The 24,231-nt window shown below is 39.8% G+C and overlaps 1 protein-coding gene across 4 annotated transcripts in view; it reads right to left on the bottom strand.

Moving 5' to 3' along the window:
* EPB41L1 (erythrocyte membrane protein band 4.1 like 1) overlaps positions 1-24,231 on the bottom strand; it is a 418,010-nt gene that overhangs the window by 124,717 nt on the left and 269,062 nt on the right. For all 4 annotated transcript variants that reach the window (XM_053715999.1, XM_053715997.1, XM_053715935.1 and 1 more), the window contains exons 8-11: positions 23,813-24,031; positions 20,955-21,042; positions 14,057-14,209; positions 5,177-5,274 (exon numbers count right to left, since the gene is read on the bottom strand). In XM_053715999.1, coding sequence (XP_053571974.1) covers positions 5,177-5,274; positions 14,057-14,209; positions 20,955-21,042; positions 23,813-24,031 — 558 coding nt within the window. The remainder of the gene's footprint in view (positions 1-5,176; positions 5,275-14,056; positions 14,210-20,954; positions 21,043-23,812; positions 24,032-24,231) is intronic.

Below are 24,231 nucleotides of genomic sequence, written 5' to 3'. Positions count from 1 at the left end.
GGAAGGACCCTCTGGCAGAGCTACCTAGTCTGGGTAGCTGGAGTCTGCCACAGGGTGGGACCCTGAATACTGGTGCTGTCAGGCATCAGGGGTGGCTACAGGCTGGGGTCACTTGCCAGCTACATAGCTGCAGTCAGCACAATATATATATATATATATATTTATATATAGCATAAAAGAAAACTTGCACTCACTGGATTTTTAAACAGATTTTAACACGGTCACAGTAAAATCTGTTTAAAAATCCAGTGAGTGCAAGTTTCCTTTTATGCTATTTACAATTATCTACTAGCACCCTGGTGGATGTTTTCAAGGTGAGAGTGTACATCTCTGCTACGTTATATTTATATATAAATATATAACTATAGCTATATATATATATATATATATATATATATATATATATATACACACACAGTTGTATGCAAAAGTTCAGGCACCCCTGACAATTTCCATGATTTTCATTTATAAATAATTGGGTGTTTGGATCAGCAATTTCATTTTATGAATATGCATCTAAACGAAATTAGACAGGTGCATACATTTGGGCACCCTTGTCATTTTGTTGATTTGAATACCTGTAACTACCTAGCACTGATTAATTGGAACACACAATTGATTTGGTGAGCCCATTAAGCCTTGAACTTCATTGTCAGGCTTTTGGGTGTACTGTTTCCTTAATTAGAATTCAACCAATCATATCTTACTTACTCTCATAAAACACCTGTTCACTGAACACACCTTGCTTAGTATTTTGTTATTTTCCTCAGAGTAACACTGAGCCTCTGATACCTCTGGAAGGTTAATATTGTATCTAAACTTATCAGTAACTCAAGTTACCTCATTCAAGATCTACCTACTACGGATTTAATATTTATTTCCAGCCTGTTGCAACATCTTTTGGAAATCTTACTTTGGCAAGTACTTTTCATTTATTCAAGACTGTCTTTATTTTGGGAAGTTACGTTACCTGTTTCAACTTATCAGCTCATATTATTTATCAACCAAGTCTGTGGCTGCCATAAAGAATAACCGGTTATTGAAGCTCTTATCTGTTAATCGTATTTGTTCTGTTATATTATCCTTATGTTGATTTCTGCTGCACCGGAGAATCGTGACGTCACACGCTGACTGTTAGCTGGCTTCAGCGTGTCTCTGCTGCTGCTGCAGCCGCAGCCCACAGAACCCGGAAGTGTTTGTCCTTACTTACCGCACTCACAGTTTTCAAGGTACATTACTACGTTTGCAACTATAATCATATCTGCAGAAGTTCTCCATTATAACAATCTATCAATACTACATTGGATAAGACTAACTTGCTGTGTGTTCAATATCTCATGTTACGCAATATATTATAATTATACCTTACTTATTCTTAAGAAAGTTTCACCTATTCCTATATCCTTTTGTATTATTACAAGCCTGCTTATTTCTAAGATTGCATTTGATTTTGATTCCTATAATACAGATAATACTTTAGTGTGTACTTTTTGTAGGGAAACATTAATCTATATTAACTGCACATATATCCATATGGGTTTACCAAGTAATAGTACTCTCAATTGATATTGTGCTACATACCTATACTAGTAATCAAACTAAGCAGGATTGATTATTACATTCATAGACAGGTGCATCCAATCATGAGAAAAGGTATTTAAGGTGGCCAATTGCAAGTTGTTGTTCTCTTTGACTCTCCTCTGAAGAGTGGCAACATGGGGGCCTCAAAACAACTCTCAAATGACCTGAAAACAAAGATTGTTCAACATTATGGTTTAGGGGAAGGCTACAAAAAGCTATCGCAGAGATTTAAGCTGTTAGTGTCCACTGTGAGGAACATAGTGAGGAAATCGAAGACCACAGGCACAGTTCTTGTTAAGGCCAGAAGTGGCAGGTCAAGTAAAATATCGGAGAGGCAAAGGTAAAGGATGATGAGAACTGTCAAAAACAGCCCACAGACCACCTCCAAAGGCCTACAACATCATCTTGCTGCAGATAGGGTCACTGTGCATCGTTCAACAATTCAGCGCACTTTGCACAAGGAGAAGCTGTATGGGAGAGTGATGCGGAAGAAGCCTTTTCTGCACACACGCCATAAACAGAGTCGCTTGAGGTATGCAAACGCACATTTGGACCAGCCAGCTTCATTTTGGAAGAAGGTGCTGTGGACTGATGAAACAAAGATTGAGTTATTCTGGCATAACAAGGGGCGTCATGCATGGCGGCAAAAGAACACAGCATTCCAAGACAAACACTTGCTACCCACAGTAAAATTTGGTGGATGTGCCATCATGCTGTGGGGCTATGTGGCCAGTGCCGGTAATGGGAATCTTGTTAAAGTTGAGGGTCGCATGGATTCCACTAAATATCAGCAGATACTTGAGAATAATGTTGAGGAATCAGTCACAAAGTTGAAGTTACGCCGGGGCTGGATATTTCAACAAGACAACGACCCAAAACACTGCTCACTGCTGACATGTTTGCAGAGGAACAAGTACACTGTTCTGGAATGGCCATCCCAGTCCCTAGACCTGAATATCATTGAAAATCTGTGGGGTGATTTGAAGCGGCCTGTCCATGCTCAACAACCATCAAACCTAACTGAACTGGAGATGTTTTGCAAGGAGGAATAGTCCAAAATACCTTCATCCAGAATCCAGACACTCATTACAGGCTATAGGAAGTGTCTAGAGGCTGTTATGTCTGCTAAAGGATGCTCTATATTTCTGTTGGGGTGCCCAAATTTATGTACCTGTCTAATTTCATTTGGATGCATATTGCACATTTTCTATTAATCCAATAAACCTCATTTCAATACTGAAGTATTACTGTGTCCTTCAGTTATTTGATAGATCAAAAGGAAATTGCTGATCCAAACACCCAATTTTTTATAAATGAAAATCATGGAAATTGTCAGGGGTGCCTAAACTTTTGCATACAACTGTATCTGTCTATAGATATCGATATCTATATCTATATATTTGATTTTCAAATATAATATGTTTCATCAGATTAATTAATCATAACAATTTATGTTTCAGAATTGGGACATGAGTATGAGTCCTCAACAAGACCAGAGACCAGTGATGTTCCAGAATTCAGTAGGGAGGAGGGGGATGTGATTGAATCTGGATACTCCTATCTCAGCATGCTAGAAGGGGATGAGCAACAGCCACTGGCCTATGAGGTTGAAAATGTTTCTGGCACATCCCCATATTCATCTTTGAGGACATATCATCAGATGCATCCTCCACCACTACAGCATCAGATGCATCCTCAACCACCACAGCATCAGATGCATCCTCAACCACCACAGTATCAGATGCATCCTCAACCACCACAGTATCAGATGCAGCCTCCACCACCACAGTATCAGATGCAGCCTCCACTGCAGCATCTGTACTATATGCCACCTCAACATCAGATCCAGCACCCTCCCATGGCACAACAAATGCCACCACCACCCACCAATGTCTCTCCTCATTTGCATATTGAGCAACCCTTACAGTCCCCAAGACTGAGTGACGAAAACCTCAAAGAGAGCCAGGAATATGTGCCGGAGACACCTATGGAGCCACAAATATTCCTGCACAGTCCCAGCAGGATGCTCTACTGCGGCTCATTCACAGGGAGCTTAGACTGATCAGGCTCCAGCAGCAGCATGACTTCAGGAAGTTACAGAGCCAGATGGGCATCCATAATATCTAACTTGTCCGCCTGGCAGAAATTACTCTCCCAGTGGGGTGCAAAATAGTTGAGTAATAAAATGTTAATTTTCTATTGTTTTCTTGAAGTATTGAGCTTTGGTTTACAAACAGATATAAGATAAGTTAGCAAGTGTGTGTACACAAAGTAATAACATAATGAGATCTGATATTACCTGAAACTCTACCCATTTCAATAAGCTGTGGTTTAAAAGCACAAAACCAGCAAATTCATATACACAAAGAAACCTGAAAAAGCATTTTCTCATACATTTTATACTCTGCAGCTGGTATAACAAGTCATTGAAAATAGATTAAGGGAAAAACAATTTTACAGTGACCTGTCCCTTTAAGCTGTCTCAAAGAGACAATAGTACAAAAATACACAATTACCAGTTATTTTCAAAACCGTGCCAAAATAACCAAATCGAGTGTGTAACCCCAAGACTATGTAAACATATTGGTGCATGTCCCTGTGAAAAGCAGCCAGGCTATGGAAGGAAATAATTCTTATTACAGGCCAAAACCTTACTCTACCTTGCACTGCATATGTTGCAGGTTGCATTCAGAAAAAAGACCCATCTAAGGAAGCGCAAGCACAGTACCAAGGTAACATCAAAAAGCAGCAAATCTTAGATCAGCGGATTGGCAGATAAATCCGAGTTTCACCTGGGAAGACTGTGACATCTCCCACTGGGAGAAAACATTCACTTCCTGGTGGAACTCCTTTCTGCCATCTCGTATGGAGGTAAAAAGTAATGGAGTAGGCTAGGGGAATGCTAGTAATATGGAGAGGAGCAACGTTTTAGAATGTAGGGGTGATTTGACTACTCCTGGTGGAGAGAAAAAGTATATCTCATCCTCTGAAATAAAAAAGTTTTTTCTTTCGATAGACAGAAATACCTCTGTCAAACCGTCTTGATACAAAGTCCCTTCAAAATCATGTCCTAAAGAAGTTTTTGAACAGATCTGAATGGCTTGAATTTCAGAGACCTTTACAATACCAAGTAAAATGTGTCACATGGCTCTTTTAATGGATGAGTAGATCATCAGATCTGTGGTACAAACCAAACTTGACACTGTGTTTCTATATACCTTTAGACACAGCACATTTGGACCCCAAAGGGGGCACACAACAATTGGAGGAAGCCGGATTCGTCATTGATCTGCTAACTACAGCAGGATATGTGGGCGAAGGGTCAGCTGCTGTATGTTTTCCATAACGCAAAGGTATTTTTAAAAAAGAAGCTTCATTGTAAAGTTTAATGAATTAAAGTGCCCCTGCTTTTAAGATTATGTTTAGATACTGAGCACTTATTCATTAAACTTTACAATCACTTTAAGACACAAGGGCACTGCAGGCTCCCTGCTATGCCTATACTGAAATGTCTCTTATATACACCCATAATGCATCAGTCACCATGCAGACATTTAGAGGTGTTATTGAATTGCATAACAAAATCAATACCTACCTGAAAAAGGTGTGATGTTCTATGCAAACCTTCCAAAGACGCTTCGCTGCTCGATGATTGGGTAACTTGAACCCGATGGTGCTCTCAAACTGTTCATACTAAAATACAAGAAAAAATGTATTATATCCTGGGAAAGTTGATTACAGGGGAAAGAAAACATGTACACCTATTTTTTTTTATTATTTAGTTTTATTATAACGTCCAGTTTATTGTCTTACTTATTTGGCTTATCCTTCACTTTTTAACCACTTTATAAGCAAACTATGAGAGTGGAACAGTGTTAGCTTTGAAGGTATAAGAGACACATTAGATACCTGTGAAGAGACATTTTTGTCAATATCTCTGCTAGATTAAAGAGAAATTAGCTTATATATATATTTTTTTGTAAATTACTAAGGAAAAGAGAAAAGGAATATCCCTGTAAAAGGGGCTTTAGGGACATTAAATGGTTTGAGATTGCCATATAAAGTGCAAGATTACAAGTGGAGAGGTATTTAAAACTCCCGCTCGAGTGTTACTGTAAAAAGACTAACTTAGAATACCGCGCACACGATAACCTATTCCCCAATAGAAGTTAATGGAGCCAAAAAAGTGGAAAAAAACTAACACCCTACTCAGTTGTGCTAACCCCACATGAAAATATGAATATTTCACATTCTAATGTTCTTCACATAGAAGAATATGTTTTATTTATTCATAAATACATATTTCTACATATATCTGATGGTGTTTTGCACAAATATATATTTATACCTATATATATAGATGATTATATATAGCTATAGATATATAAATATATTTATAAGAATATCTTTTTATAAATACATAGGACAAATTCTGCTATGTGCAGAACAATGGAATGTAAAATATTTACAGTAAATACACAGGATAACACTTTATTAAAAATAAATATAGCATAAATATGTTTTTACATGTTTTCATCTACTTAACAGCAAAAGGCTCCAATGCACTTATGTGTGTACATATGTGTTTATATGTGTACACGTCTGTAAATACCTATCTACACCTAAAAATACATAAATACATATGTACACACATATACACACATATATATATATATATATATATATATATATATTAGGGGTGTTGAAAATGATTGTTACCCTGTATGGCATACAAGGTAGGCTACATTGCAATGCAAGGCCTTCAGGATGTGCAGCCTAGGTTACTTTACAACCCGAGGCCTGTGGGGCAAGCAAGGTAGACTACTTGGTAACCCAATGTCTGTGGAAAGGGGCTGGGTAAACAAAAGAGCAGACCCCCCCCCCCCCCTGCATATGAAAAGACAGATAAAATAAACAGGAGTCTGAAAATCAGCACAATGTTCTTAAAAAAAATAAGCAAAACTATATTTTTTTATAAAGACACTACCAGATGGTCTATATAAATGGATCATCTACAAAACATTTATGCAAAGAAAAATCTAGTGTACAATGTCCCTTTAACAGTTTGATACCTTTAAGTATTTACTGTTCTAAATAAATACTGTTGTTGTTTGCTGTGTTCAGACTTTGCTACATCCAGGAAGTGTCCTTTTTTTTAAAGCAGATAAAATAAAAAAGGGAGTTCTTCTGACTGCTTGAATTTGTTGATGAAAACGATGGGCAGTAATCGTGATGCATCGCGGAATCAAATCGTTGACAGGATAATCGTAATCGAATCGTGAGACCAGTGAAGATGCGCACCCCTAATACATACACATATTTAGACATGTATATGTATATTTTTTCCCCCCTCTAACCTCATATCCTTGAGCCCTTATAACTTTTTTGTGCAATATTTTTTTAAAATAATTTTTATTAAATGCTGTTATTGTGGATGCAACAGTTTTTTGTAATGTATTGTTGATGTGTTTTGTGATACTATTTTGTTTTACGAAACAGTTAACCAGAGCTCTGAGGTCACACTATCTCGACTCGCATTAACTTTAATTGCGCTCAAGCGATCACGTTTGCTTTCAACTTGTAATACGAACTAAAAACCAGACGCATACGAACACCTGTGATAAACCCATATTCACTTGCGCATGACTATTAGTGCTCCATTCATAATCTAGCCCAAAACATTTAATTATGTGTAGTTAAAAAATGTTTAATATATTTTCATTATTTATTTTATCTAATTTTCCTATAATTTTTCTTAATTCCACTTAGATTCTATAGTACTGGGCAGCGCCATGCTGGCCTAGGCTTTCCCTTTATCTATATGTTCTGCTGAGGCAATAAAAATATAGTGTGCAAATAAGCCTGTATGGAAATCCTGTTTAATAGTTGCTTATCCTATCAGAAGGTTGCGTGTTCATATCACGTCTGGGTCATGCTTCCTTTTCCCAGCGCTACGGAATTTGGCAGCGCTATACAAATAAATGATAATAATAATAATAATAATAATAATAGTCTACAAGCCTTGTTTAACACTATATTTTATTTGATCTCTTCAGCAGAAGAAACAGATAAGGAGAAAACCTAGGTTCCAACAAGACAGTGCCCATTACTTAATGAATCTAAAGTACTTTATAGAATCTAAACCGTTATACCCATCTTCAATAATAAATAACAAACAATTTAAAAACAATTACATCTACACACTACTCAGCCTAATCTTTGCTTTGAATGTATCATTATATCTAGTATTTATTTAGTGCTAGATTACAAATGGAAAGCAATCAATAATGAAGAGCTGTGCTAAGAATAGCTCAAAATCTGGTTTTACAAGTGGATGGTAACCAGACAATCTTAGGACTGAAAATTTTTAACGTGTCCTATGCTTTTAAAAGATAGTGCAGGAAGGGATATTAGCCCTCATATTACAAGTGTTAATGCTTGAAAATGTGCAGAGAAAACACATGAAAAATATATTAAAAAATGTCACCTATGTTTATACATATTGAGGCTGATTTATCGAGTGCCACTGTAGCGGATCATGTCCACCCGACATCGCTAAATGCCGACAGCATATGCTGTCAGCATTTTTATTGCACAAGCATTACTAGCAAAATGCTTGTGCAATGCCGCCCCCTGCACATTCGCGGCATTGCACAAGGTGGTGTCAATTTTTCCCATTGTATCTAATCTGGATGATTGCTGTCCGCTGCCTCAGAGGTGGCGGATAAGTTACAGAGCAGCGGTCTTAACTTATGTTTCCCCCCTGAGAGTGTAATTTTTTTTTAAATAAAAAAAAACATAATTTATGCTTACCAGAAAAATTCCTTTCCTTCCTGGCAGGGAGAGTCCACGGCTTCATTCCTTACTGTTGGGAAATACAACACCTGGCCACCAGGAGGAGGCAAAGACACCCCAGCCAAAGGCTTAAATATCCCTCCTCCTTCCCCTATCCCCCAGTCATTCTGCCGAGGGAACAAGAAAAAGTAGGAGAAACATCAGGGTATAATAGGTGCCAGAAGAAATAATATAAAAAGGGAGCCGCCCATTAAAGCAATAAAATACATGCGGGGTTGTGGAATCTCCCTGCCAGGAAGGAAAGGAATTTATCTGGTAAGCATACATTATATTTTCCTTCCATAAGGCAGGGAGAGTCCACAACGTCATTCCTTACTGGGAAAACTACACCCAAGCTCCAGAGGACACAATGAATAACGGGAAGGAACAGAAAACTCTATTCTGAGGGCACCACAGCCTGCAAAACTTTTCTCCCGAAAGCTGCTTCAGCCGAAGCAAACACATCAAACTTGTAAAATTTAGAAAAAGTGTGTAAGGAAGACCAGGTAGCCGCCTTACAAATCTGATCCATTGAGGCTTTGTTCTTAAAAGCCAAAGAGAAAGCCACTACTCTAGTGAAATGAGCCTTTATCCTCTCAGGAGGCTGTCGTCCCGCTGTCTCATAAGCTAAGCGGATGACACTTCTCAACCAGAAAGATAGAGAAGTCGTAGTAGCCTTCAGCCCCTTACGCTTCCCCGTATAGATGACAAACAAAGAGGAAGATTGTCTGAATTCCTTAGTAGCCTGAAGATAGAACTTTAAGGCACAAACAACATCTAGATTATGAAGCAAACGTTCCTTCGCTGAAGAAGGATTGGGACACAAGAAAGGAACAACAATTTCTTGATTATTGTTACAATTCGATACCACCTTAGGGAGGAACCCTAATTTAGTGCGTAAAACCGCCTTATCAGCATGAAAAACCAGATAAGGGGGATCACATTGCAAAGCAGAAATCTCAGAAACTCTGCGTGCAGAGGCAATAGCCAACAACAAAATAACCTTCCAAGATAACAATTTAATGTCAACAGTATGCATAGGCTCAAACTGAGCCTGCTGCAAAATACTAAGAACAAGATTGAGGCTCCAAGAAGGAGCCCCAGATCTAAACACGGGTCTGATCCTAGCCAGAGCCTTAACAAAGGACTGCACATCCGGAAGCTCAGCCAATCTTTTGTGCAGTAACACCGACAGGGCCAATATTTGTCCCTTCAGGGAACTGAAGAGCAGATAGACCCTTCTACAGTCCATCCTGGAGAAAAGATAAGAGTCTGTCAACCTTAAACTCATGCCAGGAAAAGCCACGCTCTTCACACTGTCCTCCACAGTCCTATGGTAGATATGACGAGTAACTGGCTTACGAGCTTGAACCAGAGTGTCGATAACAGTCTCAGAAAACCCTTTCTTGGCTAAGACTAAGGGGTCAATTTATTATTGGCCGAATTGGGCCAATTCACCCTGTTTCCGCGTGAGCCTTTAAGCTCGCCGGAAACAGGAGATAAGAAGCAGCAGTTTATAGACCGCTGCTCCTTAACTCATACGCCACCTCTGAGGCTGAGTACAGCAATCCACCCGATCCTATAAGATCGGGCTGATTGGCACCCACTGCTAGTGGCCGATTGGCCGCAAATCTGCAGGGGGCGGTATTGCACAAGCAGTTCACTAGAACTGCTTGTGCAATGCTGAATACGGACAGCGTATGCATTCAGCTATGCCTGGCGGACATGATACGTTACAGCCTATCATGTCCGCCAGACTTTAATAAATTGACCCCTAAGAGTTCAATCTCCATGCAGTCAGCCTAAGAGAATCTAGATTTTGATAAACAAAGGGACCCTGTATCAGCAGATCTCTGCGAAAAGGTAACCTCCACTGAGGAGATGAGGACATCCCCACCAGATCCGCAAACCACTTCCTTTGCGGCCACGACGGAGCAATCAGAATCACAGATGCTTGCTCCTGCTTGATGTGAGCCACCACACGAGGGAGACGAAGTAATGGAGGAAAAAGATATATGAGTCTGAACCACCATGGTACTGATAGGGAATCTATCAATTCCGCCTGAGGATCCCTAGACCTCGACCCGTACCTGGGTTCCTATAGTGATGAAAGGCAAAGAATGAATGGGGGATAGGGGAAGCGGGAGGGATATTTAAGCCTTTGGCTGGGGTGTCTTTGCCTCCTCCTGGTGGCCAGGTGTTGTATTTCCCAACAGTAAGGAATGAAGTTGTGGACTTTCCCTGCCTTATGGAATGAAATGTTTTAACAGTGATTTAAAGGAATATGGTATACGACAAGTTGCCACACTGGGAAGCACTTAAAGGTTTTGATTTATGTGTGTGTATTTGTATGTTTGTACATATATCTGTGTATGTGTGTATACAAATTATGTTTTTATGTGTGCAGTGTTTTAACAATTAAACACAATAATTTATATCTAAGTGCAGAACACTTAGCGCTCGAGCGAAAGCTGAATTTAAATCTTCAGTGCACCCCCAATAGAAGTCTTTTATGTGAGGAATTTAGTGCACCCATCCTATCCGACATTCAGATTTTAGCACTACACTTGTGATCTAAAAATGTAGGAATCCAATGATTCAACAATATGGTTGAGATTACAAGTGGAGCAATACATTTGTTTTTAAACAGCGCAAGGTAATTGAATGGCGCTGGTAATTTGAAAGTAAAAATATGGCACACAAGTGAAAGACTCGGGTGCATTAACCTTTGAAGGTCAGATATTACATCCATGCTAACTGCCATACCCTATAGACTTCTATGAGGTGCGGTTAAAAATGCCTTTTCTTTTTATCGCTCCTGCGCTAAAGCCTCAGGTGCGTTAGGAATACTTCAAATACCTATGTCCTTCACTTAGAAGAAAATTTTATTTTTATTTTTAAATATTTATAGAAAGAAAGAAAGATAGATATATAGATAGATACATTGGACTCTCTTCCCAGTCAAGCACCTTGTCTTATACCATATCCTTTTAGAACCTTTTAAAACTTTTTCAATATACAACACATATTTTTTTTTATAAATGATCCGAACAGCCAATAGAATGCGAGCTCAATCTGATTGGCTGAGCTGGATGTTCCGCGTCAGAGGTCGGAAGAAAGAAGATTGAAGATGCCGCTTGGAGGAAGACTTCGCCCCGATGGAGGACCTCTTCTTTGCCGCTTGGATGAAGACATCGCCGGGATGGAAGACCTCTTCTTTGCCACTTGGATGACGACATCGCCGGGATGGAGGACCACATCTGGATGAAGAGTTCGGCCCGGCTGGCTGAAGACGACTCAAGGTAGGGAGATCTTCTGGGGGTTAGTGTTAGGTTTTTTTAAGGGGGTTTATGTGGGTTTAGAGTAGGGGTATGTGGGTGGTGGGTTGTAATGTTGGGGGGTGGTATTGTGTGTTTTTTTTACAGGCAAAAGAGCTGATTACTTTGGGGAAATGCCCCGCAAAAAGCCCTTTTAAGGGCTGGTAAAAGAGCTGGTTACTTTTTAATTTAGAATAGGGTAGGGCATTTTTTTTATTTTGGGGGGCTTATTATTTTATTAGGGGGCTTCGATTATGTGTAAGTAGCTTAAAATTCTTGTAATCTTTTTTTATTTTTTGTAATTTAGTGTTTGTTTGTTTTTGTAATTTAGTTTAGTTTATTTAATTGTATTTTAGTTTAGATATTTGTAGTTTATTTAATTTATTGATAGTGTAGGTGTATTTGTAACTTAGGTTAGGATTTATTTTACATGTAAATTGGTAATTCTTTTAACTAGGTAGCTATTAAATAGTTATTAACTATTTAATAGCTATTGTACCTAGTTAAAATAAATACCAAGTTACCTGTAAAATAAGTATAAACCATAGAGCTGATTACTTTGTGACAATGCCCGGCAAAAAGCCCTTTTAAGGGCTGGTAAAAGAGCTGGATACTTTAGGGCAATGGCCCGCAAAAAGCCCTTTTAAGGGCTGGCAATAGAGCTGTTTACTTTGGGGCAATGCCACGCAAAAAGCCCTTTTCTGGGCTATTTGTAGGGTTAGACTTAGGTTTAGTGGTAGGGATATTTTAGTATTTTAGGGGTTAATTAATTTAATATAGCTGGTGGCAGTGTAGGGGGATTATATTAGGGGTTAATAATTTTAATATAGCTGGCGGCGGGGTAGGGGGATTAAAATAGGGGTTAACAATTTTAATATAGCTGGGGGCGGGGTAGGGGGATTAGAGTAGGGGTTAATAATTTTAATATAGCTGGCGGCGGGGTAGGAGCTCACATTAGGGGGTAGGTAATGTAGGTGGCAGCGGTGTAATGAGATCACATTAGGGGGTAGGTAATGTAGGTGGCGGCGGAGTAAAGGGCTCACATTAGGGGGTAGTTAATGTAGGTGGCGGCGGGGTCCGGGAGCGGCGGTTTAGGTGTTAAATACTTTATTAGGGATTTGTGGCGAGGTGAAAATGGAGTAAGATTTCTCCATTTTCGCCACGTAAGTCCTTACGCTGTATATTGGATACCAAACTGCGCTGGTTTGGTATACCTGTCTATGGGCCAAAAAACTACGGCCGAAGGCAGAAATATACGAGCATAACTTCTATGTTACGCCGTATATGTGATACCAAACCAGCGCAAAATTTGGCGTCGGCGGCTTTTGCGGGGACGCTGCATATCGGATCGAGGCCCAGGTCTCAGGTCGTACAAATTTTTTACTTGTGCTACAAGTTGAAAGCCATAACTTTCAACTTGTAATATGTGCGATATTTAGCGTGGCCACAATATTCATTAAATTATAGAGTGCGCTAAAGTGATGTTTTAGCACGGTCCAGTGATATTGATATTGCGGCAGGTTCTATTATTGGCTCTCCACTTATAGTCTAGGCCTATATGAACAACAATTATGGGTTAGATTACTAGTGGAGCGCTAGTTAATACTACCGCGAGCTTGAGGTAGCACTTAGCGCTCATTGAATTAACCAGGTCAGACCTATAGTTAATTCAAAAAATGACCCCAAATGTGCCCCAAAATAAAGTGGATAGTTTCTGTATAAAATAAAATAATAACAGCATCTTTATAAATAATCTTGCAAATAATAACCGCACAAAGCAGTTATAAGGGGTTAAAGTGAGCGGGTGTGGGGGGAAAACTTCACTAAAAAGTGCTTTTACATTGCAGTCTATGGGTCACTGTGATTTTACTTGAAATTTATATGAATATGCTTATATACATATATATTTATGTGTTAATATGTGTATATATAAACACATAAATATATATGTATATATTCCTATACATATAATTTTAAATTTTGCAGCCCATCACTGCACGATTTACTCCCTGTGCTTTGGTTCTGTGCCGTGTATGATGCCATCAAAACAAGGCCCCCATTTGAGCCTATGGAAGAGCTCTCTCGTGAGTGCAAAGCTACCATGCAATGCGAACGCAAGATCACATTCACATTGCGCTTTACTTGTAATACCAGTGCACATTTGCATGTGCTGGGATCACGGAGTGGAGCGCAAATTTTGTGCTCGCGAAAGAGCAATTTAATAATATGGCCCTATATGTCATAAAAAGTGGATGACAGGTAAAACAATTTTCTCATAAATATCTAATCTAATTCTGTAAATCCATCCTCTCAAATTATCTCACCTCTCCAGGCCTGATCTTGATGTAAAAATTGCTTCTTTTGTAGGAAATCTTTAAAATTTTTGGCCAGGCAAAGCGGTTTATTCTTAGTCGATCCCTGTAGATCAGCAGCCCATTGGCACAAACCCCCAGCATTATGTCAATGCCTTCTGAGTCCTGTGGTAGAGGGTTAAAAAATACAAAGGAGGCATAAATTGGAGGGAAATTAAAGTGACTTGAAACCCAATTTATTTCTATCTAGTTTGCTTTGTTCTAATGGTATTCTTTGTTAAGGAGAATACCTAGGTAGCTAGCTGTTAGCTAGCAGCTGATTGTGGGCTGCACATGTATGTATGCCTCTTGTCATAGCTGCTCCTTCAACAAAGGATACCATAAGAATGAAGCAAATTTGATAATAAAAGTAAATTGAAAAAGTGTTTAAAATTGTATGCTCTATCTGAATTGAAAAAAATGTTTTTAGTTCCCTTTAAGTTGAAACATATTTTATCATGCAAATTAAAACCAAACTATTAAACAAGTAAAAGCTGTTTAACTGATACTGAACGAACAGGAAGTGCATGTCTTTGTACAACTCTCTATGAATAGATTAATCACTGGCTGATAACTCCCACATGAATTTTGATGGACAGGGATATGCCCTCAACAGCATGAAAAAAACAGAATTTATGTTTACCTGATAAATTACTTTCTCCAACGGTGTGTCCGGTCCACGGCGTCATCCTTACTTGTGGGATATTCTCTTCCCCAACAGGAAATGGCAAAGAGCCCAGCAAAGCTGGTCACATGATCCCTCCTAGGCTCCGCCTACCCCAGTCATTCGACCGACGTTAAGGAGGAATATTTGCATAGGAGAAACCATATGATACCGTGGTGACTGTAGTTAAAGAAAATAAATTATCAGACCTGATTCAAAAACCAGGGCGGGCCGTGGACCGGACACACCGTTGGAGAAAGTAATTTATCAGGTAAACATAAATTCTGTTTTCTCCAACATAGGTGTGTCCGGTCCACGGCGTCATCCTTACTTGTGGGAACCAATACCAAAGCTTTAGGACACGGATGATGGGAGGGAGCAAATCAGGTCACCTAGATGGAAGGCACCACGGCTTGCAAAACCTTTCTCCCAAAAATAGCCTCAGAAGAAGCAAAAGTATCAAACTTGTAAAATTTGGTAAAAGTGTGCAGTGAAGACCAAGTCGCTGCCCTACATATCTGATCAACAGAAGCCTCGTTCTTGAAGGCCCATGTGGAAGCCACAGCCCTAGTGGAATGAGCTGTGATTCTTTCGGGAGGCTGCCGTCCGGCAGTCTCGTAAGCCAATCTGATGATGCTTTTAATCCAAAAAGAGAGAGAGGTAGAAGTTGCTTTTTGACCTCTCCTTTTACCGGAATAAACAACAAACAAGGAAGATGTTTGTCTAAAATCCTTTGTAGCGTCTAAATAGAATTTTAGAGCGCGAACAACATCCAAATTGTGCAACAAACGTTCCTTCTTTGAAACTGGTTTCGGACACAGAGAAGGTACGATAATCTCCTGGTTAATGTTTTTGTTAGAAACAACTTTTGGAAGAAAACCAGGTTTAGTACGTAAAACCACCTTATCTGCATGGAACACCAGATAAGGAGGAGAACACTGCAGAGCAGATAATTCTGAAACTCTTCTAGCAGAAGAAATTGCAACCAAAAACAAAACTTTCCAAGATAATAACTTAATATCAACGGAATGTAAGGGTTCAAACGGAACCCCCTGAAGAACTGAAAGAACTAAGTTGAGACTCCAAGGAGGAGTCAAAGGTTTGTAAACAGGCTTGATTCTAACCAGAGCCTGAACAAAGGCTTGAACATCTGGCACAGCTGCCAGCTTTTTGTGAAGTAACACAGACAAGGCAGAAATCTGTCCCTTCAAGGAACTTGCAGATAATCCTTTTTCCAATCCTTCTTGAAGGAAGGATAGAATCTTAGGAATCTTAACCTTGTCCCAAGGGAATCCTTTAGATTCACACCAACAGATATATTTTTTCCAAATTTTATGGTAAATTTTTCTAGTTACAGGCTTTCTGGCCTGAACAAGAGTATCAATAACAGAATCTGAGAACCCTCGCTTCGATAAGATCAAGCGTTCAATCTCCAAGCAGTCAGCTGGAGTGAGACCAGATTCGGATGTTCGAACGGACCCTGAACAAGAAGGTCTCGTCTCAAAGGTAGCTTCCATGGTGGAGCCGATGACATATTCACCAGATCTGCATACCAAGTCCTGCGTGGCCACGCAGGAGCTATCAAGATCACCGACGCCCTCTCCTGATTGATCCTGGCTACCAGCCTGGGGATGAGAGGAAACGGCGGGAATACATAAGCTAGTTTGAAGGTCCAAGGTGCTACTAGTGCATCTACTAGAGTCGCCTTGGGATCCCTGGATCTGGACCCGTAGCAAGGAACTTTGAAGTTCTGACGAGAGGCCATCAGATCCATGTCTGGAATGCCCCACAGTTGAGTGATTTGGGCAAAGATTTCCGGATGGAGTTCCCACTCCCCCGGATGCAATGTCTGACGACTCAGAAAATCCGCTTCCCAATTTTCCACTCCTGGGATGTGTATTGCAGACAGGTGGCAGGAGTGAGTCTCCGCCCATTGAATGATTTTGGTCACTTCTTCCATCGCCAGGGAACTCCTTGTTCCCCCCTGATGGTTGATGTACGCAACAGTCGTCATGTTGTCTGATTGAAACCGTATGAACTTGGCCCTCGCTAGCTGAGGCCAAGCCTTGAGAGCATTGAATATCGCTCTCAGTTCCAGAATATTTATCGGTAGAAGAGATTCTTCCCGAGACCAAAGACCCTGAGCTTTCAGGGATCCCCAGACCGCGCCCCAGCCCATCAGACTGGCGTCGGTCGTGACAATGACCCACTCTGGTCTGCGGAAGGTCATCCCTTGTGACAGGTTGTCCAGGGACAGCCACCAACGGAGTGAGTCTCTGGTCCTCTGATTTACTTGTATTCTCGGAGACAAGTCTGTATAGTCCCCATTCCACTGACTGAGCATGCACAGTTGTAATGGTCTTAGATGAATGCGCGCAAAAGGAACTATGTCCATTGCCGCTACCATCAAACCTATCACTTCCATGCACTGCGCTATGGAAGGAAGAGGAACGGAATGAAGTATCCGACAAGAGTCTAGAAGTTTTGTTTTTCTGGCCTCTGTCAGAAAAATCCTCATTTCTAAGGAGTCTATTATTGTTCCCAAGAAGGGAACCCTTGTTGACGGAGATAGAGAACTCTTTTCCACGTTCACTTTCCATCCGTGAGATCTGAGAAAGGCCAGGACGATGTCCGTGTGAGCCTTTGCTTGAGGAAGGGACGACGCTTGAATCAGAATGTCGTCCAAGTAAGGTACTACAGCAATGCCCCTTGGTCTTAGCACCGCTAGAAGGGACCCTAGTACCTTTGTGAAAATCCTTGGAGCAGTGGCTAATCCGAAAGGAAGCGCCACGAACTGGTAATGCTTGTCCAGGAATGCGAACCTTAGGAACCGATGATGTTCCTTGTGGATAGGAATATGTAGATACGCATCCTTTAAATCCACCGTGGTCATGAATTGACCTTCCTGGATGGAAGGAAGAATTGTTCGAATGGTTTCCATTTTGAACGATGGAACCTTGAGAAACTTGTTTAAGATCTTGAGATCTAAGATTGGTCTGAACGTTCCCTCTTTTTTGGGAACTATGAACAGATTGGAGTAGAACCCCATCCCTTGTTCTCCTAATGGAACAGGATGAATCACTCCCATTTTTAACAGGTCTTCTACACAATGTAAGAATGCCTGTCTTTTTATGTGGTCTGAAGACAACTGAGACCTGTGGAACCTCCCCCTTGGGGGAAGCCCCTTGAATTCCAGAAGATAACCTTGGGAGACTATTTCTAGTGCCCAAGGATCCAGAACATCTCTTGCCCAAGCCTGAGCGAAGAGAGAGAGTCTGCCCCCCACCAGATCCGGTCCCGGATCGGGGGCCAACATCTCATGCTGTCTTGGTAGCAGTGGCAGGTTTCTTGGCCTGCTTTCCCTTGTTCCAGCCTTGCATTGGTCTCCAAGCTTGCTTGGCTTGAGAAGTATTACCCTCTTGCTTAGAGGACGTAGCACTTTGGGCTGGTCCGTTTCTACGAAAGGGACGAAAATTAGGTTTATTTTTGGCCTTGAAAGGCCGATCCTGAGGAAGGGCGTGGCCCTTACCCCCAGTGATATCAGAGATAATCTCTTTCAAGTCAGGGCCAAACAGCGTTTTCCCCTTGAAAGGAATGTTAAGTAGTTTGTTCTTGGAAGACGCATCAGCTGACCAAGATTTCAACCAAAGCGCTCTGCGCGCCACAATAGCAAACCCAGAATTCTTAGCCGCTAACCTAGCCAATTGCAAAGTGGCGTCTAGGGTGAAAGAATTAGCCAATTTGAGAGCATTGATTCTGTCCATAATCTCCTCATAAGGAGGAGAATCACTATCGACCGCCTTTACCAGCTCATCGAACCAGAAACACGCGGCTGTAGCGACAGGGACAATGCATGAAATTGGTTGTAGAAGGTAACCCTGCTGAACAAACATCTTTTTAAGTAAACCTTCTAATTTTTCATCCATAGGATCTTTGAAAGCACAACTATCTTCTATGGGTATAGTGGTGCGTTTGTTTAAAGTGGAAACCGCTCCCTCGACCTTGGGGACTGTCTGCCATAAGTCCTTTCTGGGGTCGACCATAGGAAACAATTTTTTAAATATGGGGGGAGGGACGAAAGGTATACCGGGCCTTTCCCATTCTTTATTTACAATGTCCGCCACCCGCTTGGGTATAGGAAAAGCTTCTGGGAGCCCCGGGACCTCTAGGAACTTGTCCATTTTACATAGTTTCTCTGGGATGACCAAATTGTCACAATCATCCAGAGTGGATAATACCTCCTTAAGCAGAGCGCGGAGATGTTCCAACTTAAATTTAAATGTAATCACCTCAGGTTCAGCTTGTTGAGAAATTTTCCCTGAATCTGAAATTTCTCCCTCAGACAAAACCTCCCTGGCCCCATCAGACTGGTGTAGGGGCCTTTCAGAACCATTATCATCAGCGTCGTCATGCTCTTCAGTATCTAAAACAGAGCAGTCGCGCTTACGCTGATAAGTGGGCATTTTGGCTAAAATGTTTTTGATAGAATTATCCATTACAGCCGTTAATTGTTGCATAGTAAGGAGTATTGGCGCGCTAGATGTACTAGGGGCCTCCTGAGTGGGCAAGACTCGTGTAGACGAAGGAGGGAATGATGCAGTACCATGCTTACTCCCCTCACTTGAGGAATCATCTTGGGCATCATTGTCATTGTCACATAAATCACATTTATTTAAATGAGAAGGAACTCTGGCTTCCCCACATTCAGAACACAGTCTATCTGGTAGTTCAGACATGTTAAACAGGCATAAACTTGATAACAAAGTACAAAAAACGTTTTAAAATAAAACCGTTACTGTCACTTTAAATTTTAAACTGAACACACTTTATTACTGCAATTGCGAAAAAATATGAAGGAATTTCACCACAGTGTCTTAAAGCCTTAAAAGTATTGCACACCAAATTTGGAAGCTTTAACCCTTAAAATAACGGAACCGGAGCCGTTTTTAACTTTAACCCCTTTACAGTCCCTGGTATCTGCTTTGCTGAGACCCAACCAAGCCCAAAGGGGAATACGATACCAAATGACGCCTTCAGAAAGTCTTTTCTATGTATCAGAGCTCCTCACACATGCGACTGCATGTCAAGCCTCTCAAAAACAAGTGCGCAACACCGGCGCGAAAATGAGGCTCTGCCTATCTAAAACAGTGCCTGCCGATATAATCTTATCAAAATACCCAGATTAAATGATTCCTCAAGGCTAAATATGTGTTAATATATGAATCGATTTAGCCCAGAAAAAGTCTACAGTCTTAATAAGCCCTTGTGAAGCCCTTATTTACTATCTTAATAAACATGGCTTACCGGATCCCATAGGGAAAATGACAGCTTCCAGCATTACATCGTCTTGTTAGAATGTGTCATACCTCAAGCAGCAAGAGACTGCTCACTGTTCCCCCAACTGAAGTTAATTCCTCTCAACAGTCCTGTGTGGAACAGCCATGGATTTTAGTAACGGTTGCTAAAATCATTTTCCTCATACAAACAGAAATCTTCATCTCTTTTCTGTTTCAGAGTAAATAGTACATACCAGCACTATTTTAAAATAACAAACTCTTGATTGAATAATAAAAACTACAGTTAAACACTAAAAAACTCTAAGCCATCTCCGTGGAGATGTTGCCTGTACAACGGCAAAGAGAATGACTGGGGTAGGCGGAGCCTAGGAGGGATCATGTGACCAGCTTTGCTGGGCTCTTTGCCATTTCCTGTTGGGGAAGAGAATATCCCACAAGTAAGGATGACGCCGTGGACCGGACACACCTATGTTGGAGAAAATAGCTTTATTTGAGAATGAATTCCTGTTTTTCAGGGGGGGGGGGGAGATAAACAAAATATTTTAAAATACTGTATTTTAAAAGATAACAGAAAAAGCAACATTAAGTTCCTTGTAATAAATAATGATCACAGCAAGGAGATATGTGATTACTATTAGATTATTACTGGTGATGTGGACAGAAGACCAACATATGGAAACAATCACCCTTAGCTACAAGAAACAGTTCCAACATATTGCTGTGTAATGTGACAGCAAAAAGACAGCGTTATTTTCAGGAGGGAACATGTTTTGGCAAACAGTGATCAGAACAGTAACAAAATGATAGAGAAAAATCTGTAAGCGGGGTAGGAAATATTGCTAACATAAGAGAATCCGGAAATGACAACATCAATAGATGAAGGAAAAATCAAGATCAGCTATTTCCCTACCTTGGCATGGTGCAAATCCACTCCATACATTGACAATTTCTTGGCATTTTCAAGAAAATGTATCTCGGCCTCAGCTGGAGTCATCCCCCTGTTTCAATAAAAGAAAAAATACCCAGTTACTTTGTCTTGCAATGGCAGGCTCTTTATCAGATAGATGCTTTGTGTCACAAAGACATCTATTCACTTAAAGGGACAGTCAAGTCCAAAAAAAACTTTCATGTTTCAAATAGGGCATGTAATTTTAAACAACTTTCCAATTTACTTTTATCACCAATTTTTCTTTGTTCTTTTGGTATTCTTACTTGAAAGCTAGACCTAGGAAGGCTCATATGATAATTTCTAAGCCCTTGAAGGCCGCCTCTAATCACATGCTTTGTATTTACTTTTCACAGCAGGGGAGAGCTAGTTCAGGTAAACCCTATAGATAACATTGTGAGCACGCCCGTGGATTGTGGCAGACACTGCACTAATTGGCTAAAATGAAAGTCAATAGATAATAAATAAAATGTCATGTGATCAGGGGTTTGTCAGAAGATGCTTAGATACAAGTTAATCACAGAGGTAAAAAGTGTATTATTATAACTGTGTTGGTTATTCAAAGCTGGGGAATTGGTAATAAAGGGATTATATATCTTTTAAAACAACAAAAATTCTGGTGTTAACTGTCCCTTTAAAGAAGATCACATAGTGAAGGGCTCGATAAATCTGTTTAAAATGTTAAAGACAAACCAAAAACAAAGAAACGAAAAACATACCTAGAACAGTTATTAATTATGGTGCTGGTGTAACAGTAAATAAACTGTTAGATACCAGCAACATATGCCATTATCCTCTTGGTATCCAGTAATTAAAGGGACAGTCTAGTCAAAATTAAACTTTTATTATTCAGATAGGGCATGCCATTTTAAACAACTTTCCAATTTACTTTTATCATCAAATTTTCTTTGTTCTCTTGATATTCTTTATTGAAAGCTAAACCTAGGTAGGCTCATAAACTGATTTCTAAGCCATTGAATCTCTTATCTCAAGTCAGTTTGACAGTTTTTCACAGCAAGACACTGCTAGTTCACGTGTGCGAAATAGATAAACATTGAGCTCACTCCCGTGGAGTTATTTATGAGTCAGCACTGACTAGCTAAAATGCAAGTCTGGCAAAAGAACTGAAATAAGGGGCAGTCTGCAGAGGCTTAGATGCATGGTAATCACGGAGGTAAAAAGTATATTAATTTAATGGCGTTGGTTATGCAAAACTGGGTAAAGGGTAACAAAGGGATTTCCTATATTTCTAAACAATAACATTTTTCAAATAGACTGTCCCTTTAATGATTCAGATATGCCAATAAGTCATTGGTTTTTAAGTAATACAACAACAAGGGGGTTTGGTTAAGCACACATTTTGGGACACCTTGTAAGTGGTGACTGGCTTAGCAGAATATGGCCATATTGTGTGACTAAGATCCCAACTTTATTTAAAAATGTAAAAGCAAATTTAACAGGCAACATTTTTTTGCAGCATAAATATATATTAATAATATTGTGTGACAATGATCCCCATTTTATTTTAACAATTTTAAGAATATTTAGCAAGCAAAAATAATTTTTGCAGCATATATAAATGTTATAAATATGTGGACTTAAGTGTTTGGATGTGCGCCAATACTTGTTGTTGTTTTGTAATTATTTTGGTCACTTTGGCAGCACTCCCACAATATGTGTGCTAATATATAAAATGTTTTTTGGTGTGCTTAACCAAACCTTCTTGTTGTTGTATTTCTTAAAAAGGGAGCTGACCAAATACCTTTGGTTAAAGCACACCACCCTGCCCAGGTGTGTTCCAGACAATGTGATTGTGGTATATATATATAAAGCTAGGACGTTTCATTCTGTGCAGTCATGATTTGAGGCATAGTACTGCAGTGTTGGAAGTCTGTATTTGAATATTAGAATCGAATGACTCAGCCCAGCAAAGCTAAACTGATTAGTGTTAGGACCAGTCTATTTTGGGACACCTTGTAAGTGGTGACTGGCTTAGCAGAATATTGCCATATTGTATGACTAAGATCCCAACTTTATTTAAAAATTTAAAAGCAAATTTAACAGGCAAATTTTTTTGCAGCACAAATATATGTTAATAATATTGTGTGACAATGATACCAATTTTATTTTAACAATTTTAAGAATATTTAGCAAGCAAAAATATTTGTTTGAAGCATATATAAATATGGTATAAATATGTGGACTTATGTGTTTGGATGTGCGCCAATACTTGTTGTTTTGTAATTGGGTTTTAAGCAACACACAGATCAATAATTTTATTAACTGCCTAGTAACATACATCAATATTTACCACTTTGAATACTAGTTATATATAAACTTTTATTAACATTACTTTTATTATATATAGACTTTTATTAACATTACTTTTTTTAACACCTTTTGATGTCAGTAATTAACCGTTTGTTACACAGCACACACTGACAGATCAAGCCAGGGAAATTTGACAAATAGCAGTGCAAACTGAGAAAAGGAGGGACATGAGGGTGGGTAGAGTTATACCCATGGCTAGGATGAACCTCACTTCCACCCACTTGTTCCACTGACAGTAGGACAAGTAAGAATGTGGCCGAGACTACACTAGACAGGAAGAAGACTGATGGGGAAATGTGTCAGATACTAATTTCCAGTCGCCATGGTGACTTGAAGTCCAGTATGTGTCAAGCTTTCATATAATGAATTTATATTTTCAGTTCTCCTGTGATACAAATAAAGTTGTGTCATACAAATACAGGTTTCCTAGCTTTGGAATCAGAATACTTAACTCCCATCTGTTTTATTTTGCTTTGCACCTGTCTTAGTACCTGTATGTTTTGTGTAACTCCATTACTCTCTCCTCCAGTTCTCGCGTCTGGTTTGGTGAAAAGCGGAGCTCGCTCACGTAATTCCCATGATTCTCTTCAGGGTCATAATCTCCCAGTTCAGCCTGCACAGTGTATGACCCCAGCAGGGCGTGAGTAACAAACGAGCAAGGCAGGCGCCCACTGATAATGTCAGCACGCAGTTGCAGGCACAGGTAATACCTATGTAATGAGAAGTACACAAATGAGAGATCACTTACACTCAAAAGAATGTTTTATGAACTTGGTTTTGCTTTAAATTTATAAGTGTGCACTCAAAAATGACAAGTTTGCTCTCTTTTATATATGTACCTATAGTTAAAAACCGCCATTCCAATAAAGGTTACTTCACTTCCTCCCTGTGTATAGAGGGTATTAAAGGG

This window comes from Bombina bombina, chromosome 1 (assembly GCF_027579735.1).
Source record: "Bombina bombina isolate aBomBom1 chromosome 1, aBomBom1.pri, whole genome shotgun sequence".
NCBI classification, from domain to species: Eukaryota; Metazoa; Chordata; class Amphibia; order Anura; family Bombinatoridae; genus Bombina; species Bombina bombina.
This window is presented reverse-complemented; position numbering and strand designations above follow the sequence as displayed.